The sequence below is a fragment of the Tachysurus vachellii genome, chromosome 13, assembly GCF_030014155.1.
Source record: "Tachysurus vachellii isolate PV-2020 chromosome 13, HZAU_Pvac_v1, whole genome shotgun sequence".
Lineage (NCBI taxonomy): Eukaryota > Metazoa > Chordata > Actinopteri > Siluriformes > Bagridae > Tachysurus > Tachysurus vachellii.
In genome coordinates this window covers 9,813,225-9,820,187 of record NC_083472.1, presented here as the reverse complement: position 1 = coordinate 9,820,187, position 6,963 = coordinate 9,813,225, and the positions used below count along the sequence as shown (strand labels likewise).

The following is a 6,963-nucleotide window of genomic DNA, read 5'->3' as shown; positions in this document are numbered from 1 at the left end:
TTCCACCCTACTATTTCTTTGGATTTGCTGTGAGTCCTGAGTCTCAGGTGTTTAAAAAAACTAGTACCAAGGAGCAACCTTCCTCTGTTCAATTGTCATATAACCATAAGTGAACAAAACATTTTGGAAACAATACTGACTGCATTTAAATCAATAGAGTAACCAAAGGGTAGCCACATGCGAACATCAGGGAAACATTCTGCGTTTACCGGGAAATGATACATATAACCGCTGCATTGTACTCCATTTCTGTAATATTTAAAAAATATCTGGGTATGTTTTAAGCCCAGGAGAATGCAAATGTAACTTAACTGTACTCCCCATTCTTTACTGAATATGGCTCAACATTATGCTCAAATATGGCAAACATCACAAGAAATTTTAATCTCACTGTTATGTGAAAGAATCTATTTTACATTTTTTTACATTACATTTAAAATATGTTGTACAAAAATGCATATTGACAAACCTTTATGTATTCCTTAGTGCATCCTCTTCTTGCCATCCCAATATATGGCACCTTTTCCAGTATGTATAGAAACAAGGAATCCAGTGGCCTTCAGAGTCACTGATGATTGATTGTGGACACCATACAGGCTTTATTTGGGGTTATCATTACAAACACTTATCATTTCTTGTGGTTCTGGATCATTAACTTTCCAGCAACAATGTAGATTTAGCCTACAATCTTTGTGTATCTAACAGAAATTAATAATCCAAAGCATCATGAGGCCTAGCAAGTTGTCTAATAACACCACCGAAAGCAAGGTATCATTTTCCATCTCAACTGTTCACCTTATAGTTAACAGAAGGATTTGGGGTTCTTAACAAGTCTAACAAACTCCATTGGGGTACGTTTGGGATTTCAGGAAAATTGACACTTTTTCTGGCAAATATTCCTAACAGTGTGCAGGACATACGGTGGTCACATCTTACCATAGTTTTGATATCAAACTTTAGTTATCACCATCTGCAGTCTAATTATGCTAGTAAAATTGTTAACTTCACAAAATTAGACTGATCCCTAAGATCCTCAGCAACTGCTAGCACTGTAGCATAGAGGTCACCCTGACTTGATGTATCACTGTATGATGGCTACTGCTCCACGCAAAGCTGTCCAGAGAATGGTGAGAACACCTCACAGTCTCCTGGCCATACAGACAACCTCACAAAATGACCTCAGACCTCAGTCCCCCAGCGCACAAACTATTTTCCAGATTTCCATCTATCAGAAAATATGGAAATATTTAGTCACGGACCAGAAAGTTTATCATTGTTGCTTGGTCACTACTTTAGTGCGATACTTTTCTTGTAGTCTTGTGTGGCATTTTTTTATGACTTGTATTCAATGTATTTAATTTATTCTGTTTTAATAATATAAGGATTTATATTCTTGGCATACTGTGCAATCAATAAACCTTTGCCTTTATGAACATTTCTCCCACTTTTAACCATTTTACTGTTGTTGAAAGTTTTGAAAAGGGAAATGTGTAAAAGGGAAAAGAAAAAAAATTTAGTAGTCACTGCAGGTTTTACCATTTTTATTATCTAGTGTTCATACAACTCTTGGTCACACTGCATGTTCTAATATCATTCTTCTAAAACCAAATTAGAGTTCCACAGTTATGTTTAAATCAAGATAACCAAAGTTTAAAGATGCAACTTTTAAACAATTGAATAGAATCACACTTAAAATAATTTAATTACGTTAAGAAAGGCACTATGTGAAGGTCAGAGTATAATAAGAAACCAGAAATGTTAAAATGTATTCGTATAATGTGTTTATCAAAGATGTCATAGATTTAAATAGTTTTATGAAGATACAAACTAAGCAACAGCTAATTGAATAAAAGTAATAACATTTGCCATTTTATATAAATTTACTTTAATATAATCCAAATATACAAATATTTAAAAATATAAAACAATATAATTATTCTGTCAAATTCTGTCTATAGCATCCATGTGTATTGTGAAGCATCCATGTAGGTTTATCTGTAAGTAATTATGATAATATAAATGGGAAAAGCAGCAGCTCTGAGCTGGATTGCACTGGAGGTTATTAGCTGTATGTCTTGATTTTCTGTGCAATCTCCTTGCAACAGATGGGGCATTTGTGAAGAGACTTGGAGCACTCCTTGCAGGTCACAAAGTGTCCACAGGGAACGAAGACGATTGAAACGTCGCTGTCCATGCACACTTTGCAGAGCTTTTCAAGTTGCAGCTTCTCCAGCTTCTTCAAGGGGTCTATAGCTGAAAGAAGCAAGAAAAGATTACATCATGAATTACCTGTATGGATTTCTTACATCAGAGAGAAAAAGACATTTGCAACAAACTGCGCTTACTCTGAGATTCCTGAGACATGTCAGAATCACCATCACACACACCACTGGTTATGTCTTGAATGAGATCTTCCACAGATGAGTAGCCTTTGCCGTTCTGACGGAGCTTCTCTAAGATGAACCTTTCCACTTTAATAGGATCAAGACCCATGTCGACAGCTTTCTTGGAAATCTCTGACTGTTGTACATTGGATGCCGCTGACGAAAAAAAAGCCAAAATAAGATGTGTGCCAGAAAAAGCCTACTAAATTCCCCATCAGATGGCAAAGATTGTGGGAAAGGTTCAGACATTACATTTTAAGTTATAAATATTTAAAAAGAAGATACATACCTCTCTCATGATGGGAAAATCCATTCTGAAGAGAGAAAATCAAATAAAATCAACATTACAAATGTAGTGCCTACTCAAAATTTAAAAAGATTTAAAAAAAAAATGAAATTATCCATGTGATCAACATGAGATTTATTAATTCCAATTACTGAAGTGCTGCTTCCAGGATGTCTTAGCTGAACGCTGTTGATAAACTCTTGTCCTTTTTCAGCGAGCAGGAAACTGCATCTGCTCGACAATTAAGAAGTGGATTTGCAGGTCACATTTCATGTTAAGGCACACATCTATTATGTTAGACAAGTGCAGTAGCATATACTGTATATACACAACATCCCAAGTCTAATTACTGTCGGATAATTATTTGTAACTGTGCATCTCCGACATTCAAATCACAGGTCTGTATTAATGTGGTCTCTCATATATTCTTATTTCTGCAGTAACATCTTATTCATGTGTATGAGCCCTGATAATAAACTGATAAAAGATTAAAACATTACTGTCAGTAATTTATTTGTCAGATTAAATATTTTTTGGTAGATACAAAGAAAAACCAAAGGCTGACAAGATGAGGACTGTCTAATTGCTTTAATGTAAGTAATAAAAGAAACCTGCAGGTTTTGAACGTAACTACAAATGGATTAAACCTACATCTTGTTCTTCAGTTAAGACAAATAATAAATCTCTGAAATATTGCTCTGCTATTAGACGAATACAACAGATTAGAGGATGCTGTTATAGGAAACTTTGTTTCTGTAGCAGTAACACTATTTCATACTGAGGCTCATCACATTACTCCTATTGTTGATTATGTTCCTAAAATGTTTCATTCAAGAACATTTTATTCCTTATTTAACTTAGTAGAAAAGCCTATCATTAAATATATATAAAAAACATGGCAGAACCTAGGAAAAACATTAATGATCAGCAGTGTTTTAGTCACTTTCTACCCATCTACAAAACTAAAAGAGCTCATTACCCTGGGTAATACTTAGCATGCTCCACCCATGGATCATCATTTGGCTGCCAGATCTTCAGACGTCCTCCACATTTAAAGCAAACCACACAATCTTGCTCACCTGCATAAACACACACACAACCATTGGCATCTGAAGAAGAAATATGTAATCAGTCCTGTTACCATCTACACAAGAAAAAAGCAGTGGAAGAAATAAGCCTTGACAGAATGGCAGAAATAAACCTTACCTGTTCTAGAAAACCCAGCTCTAGCCAAACTTTCATGGTTGATGGGATGTGCTCTGTCCCCGAAGCTTTCGAGGCGCTTCTCAAAGGAGTCCATTGAACTGCTATGACCACTGTTTCTCGTTCTCGGCTGCTCAGAGGGAATGTTCCCCACATCATGACCCAAAATGAAGAAGCAGTTTGGGTAAATTCTGGAATGTTCCTGCCAGGGATCGTCACCTTCCTCCCAGTTGACTAGCATGCCTGCGCAGCAGAAACACTGCACCCTGTCTAGTTGCCTGTCACCCTCTGGCACATAAAACATCCCAGCTTCTGCTAGGTCATGAGGTTGGACTGGGGAACAAGAGGGCCAGTTGATGAATGTCCTGAGTCGCGCATCTTCGCTCTTCATATGCGGAATCTTGGGGAACATTGACTCATCCACCACTTCTCCTCTTCTTAATCGAAACTCCATGGCTTCCTCATCTTCATCATAGATGGAGCCAGGGGACTGAGAGGAGGTTCCATCAGCAAGGCTCACGTGATGAACGCACTTGAGGAATGTGCAGGAAGGTGAGACGGACTGATGTCTTTCTACTGGGCTGTCCCCTTGGTGCCAATTCTCAATGGTGTGCAAACAGCTGAAGCAGCGCACGCGATCAGATTCACCTGTGAAATAAAAGCCTGCCCTGGCCAGCCTCTCTGCAGGAACCTCTCCAGGATTAGGAAAAGTCTGAAACGATTTCAATCGCGTGCTCATTGCAGACCAGTCTTGCAGGCTGCTATCAGCTTCAATTCGGTCAAAAACACTAGAGCTATCCATAGTCACGCTGAGTATAATAGCTGAAACACAAATACACAAGAACCTTAAAGAACCTTTAATAAAGAACACGGCTAATGGTATCTGTCAAGTTAACATTATGAAAATAACTTGGAGTAAATATGGAGTAATATTTAACATGGTTTGAGAATAAAACAAATTGCTGGTGTTGAATAACATGTCTGTCTAATTAAACAAAACTCAAATTTGTATCCTATTTTGTGACAGCTATGTGGTCACAGTTTACATGATTATTTTAGGTTTCCAATCAATCAATCAATCAATCAATCAATCAATCAATCAATGGAAAAAGAGCAGCTGACAGAGGAGTTACGACAGTCACGTGACCATCTAAACAACACAACATTTACAACGACACCTAATAACCATTCAGTTATGTGCTGTTTAACGAAAATACACCAAATATTAGCTCTACAAGTCTTAAAGTGTGTTCAGCCATTTTACATTGTATATTTTCTACAGCACTGGTTTCTTTTATATCAGATGTTATCCACAGCTAGAGATCTGACTTTACAGAATGGACTTTCAATTCCTGATAACTGAGTAGTAGTTGATTCAACATTTCTGGATAGTTCTGTGAATTCCGCTGACAGTCTGCTGAAACATAACTGGTGTATAAACAAGAGCAAAAAGCATACACTTTATTTGTACTTTACGTGTAATCTCGCTATGAGCTCCACGAAATATGTACAAAATGGTAATATTTTAATGACTAATAGGGATTTCTGAATGTTATGATGACACTTATTTAACTCCACACTCTGACCCATTTAAGCATAAATTTTTTTTTCCCTCTGGTTGCCATATTTGATTTCTGGGGCAATTTTTTTTACCTATTTGCAAAAAAAAAAAAAAAAAAAAAAAAAAGGAAAAAACCGCAACCTTCACCTAACACGTTCAGACGTGTGAATATTATTCACATACACACAAAACGTGACAACTGCATTTCGTATCATAATCTTCTGAACTTTGAATGTTTACTTTGGACTGTTTTACACGTGAGAAGGTGGTCCTGCGAATATATAACATTTCACAGCACTCTTTTTTGTCGCTTCCCAAGAGCTTTTAGAGCATTGTTAGTATTATTTTAGATTAAGATTTGACGCAGAAAATACTTTTTCTTTTACTTTCGTAAAAGTGCTTCACGCTGGTGCAGGAAATGAATTAAGTCTAATTGTGACCAAACTACTCTGTTTACCCTCCCAGTACAAACCTTTCCCAAACAAAACACAACGCCTAAGGTGACTTAACTACCTACGCTTCTGCTAACATGCTAATATGCTAACATGCTAACCGAGCTAGCCACAGTACAACTATTATCAGGGGAAAACCTGCGCTCGAATCATAACTATTACTCACCTTGGGTTGATAAATCAGGCAAGTAAGAGCTTTAGGTATCGGATGGTGCCGTTCAGAAACTGCAGTAAACCGACAGCTTCCCAGTGGACTGACAGCTGACCTAAGAACCGTAGATGGGCGGTTCGTGACGTCATCAACACGCGCACGAAACTTAACTTCCGTTTTAAACACGTTTCATTTAATCACGTGGATAATTTATTATTTTTCTTCTTCTGTATTAGTATACTCTGTAAAACCGCACGTATATCCAGCTCATTTATAATCTGCCTTTACAGCTGTATAATAATGCACAGGGCTTTAAAAAGGGATGTTCAGTGGCCAAGGGGGTGCACATACTTATGGTCATATTGTGTGGAGCAATGTGTTGTCACGTGCCATGTTTAGTCAGTCAAAATGACAAAATGTAATATTTACAGTGATTTGGGATTCATGAAGCCAACTTCAGTGTTGTGGCAATAGGAACTGAGCTCCTTTACTGAAATAACTTTTACATACAAATACAAACACATTTAAATAGATCTAATATTAATCTTTATAGTATTCTTTATAATAACCTATTGTTCTATGTTTATGTTCTGTAAAGCTGCTTCGCGACGATGTTCATTGTAAAAAGTACCATACAAATAAATATGAATTGAATTGAATTGAATTTTGCCAAGTCAAAAACCAGACTCAATGAGTTTCTGACATTGTTTACAGTATCGTCAACTGCATATGAGATTGGTTTTTAAGTCTGTATGACACTTAAAGACTGTTGTAATTGCTTTATAGAATAAACGTTTATAAAAAAATTCACATGTACGTATAGCACCATCATACCACCACAGGGTTAGAATGTCACTTTTATAATGGGAACAGCCTGTTTCAGTGGTTACAAATCTTTTCAACTGATCCATTTGTCTTGGAATTAC

The 6,963-nt window shown here is 36.8% G+C and overlaps 1 protein-coding gene across 1 annotated transcript; it reads right to left on the bottom strand.

Moving 5' to 3' along the window:
- Nucleotides 1-1,526: 1,526 nt before the first annotated feature.
- xiap (X-linked inhibitor of apoptosis) lies at nt 1,527-6,187 on the bottom strand. Its single transcript, XM_060885676.1, has 7 exons — nt 6,053-6,187; nt 3,877-4,695; nt 3,650-3,749; nt 2,823-2,901; nt 2,674-2,698; nt 2,346-2,540; nt 1,527-2,253 (listed from the first exon to the last, which is right to left on the bottom strand). The coding sequence occupies exons 2-7, from the start codon at nt 4,673-4,675 to the stop codon at nt 2,063-2,065; spliced, it is 1,389 nt and encodes a 462-aa protein (XP_060741659.1). The 5' UTR covers nt 4,676-4,695; nt 6,053-6,187; the 3' UTR covers nt 1,527-2,062.
- Nucleotides 6,188-6,963: the final 776 nt, after the last annotated feature.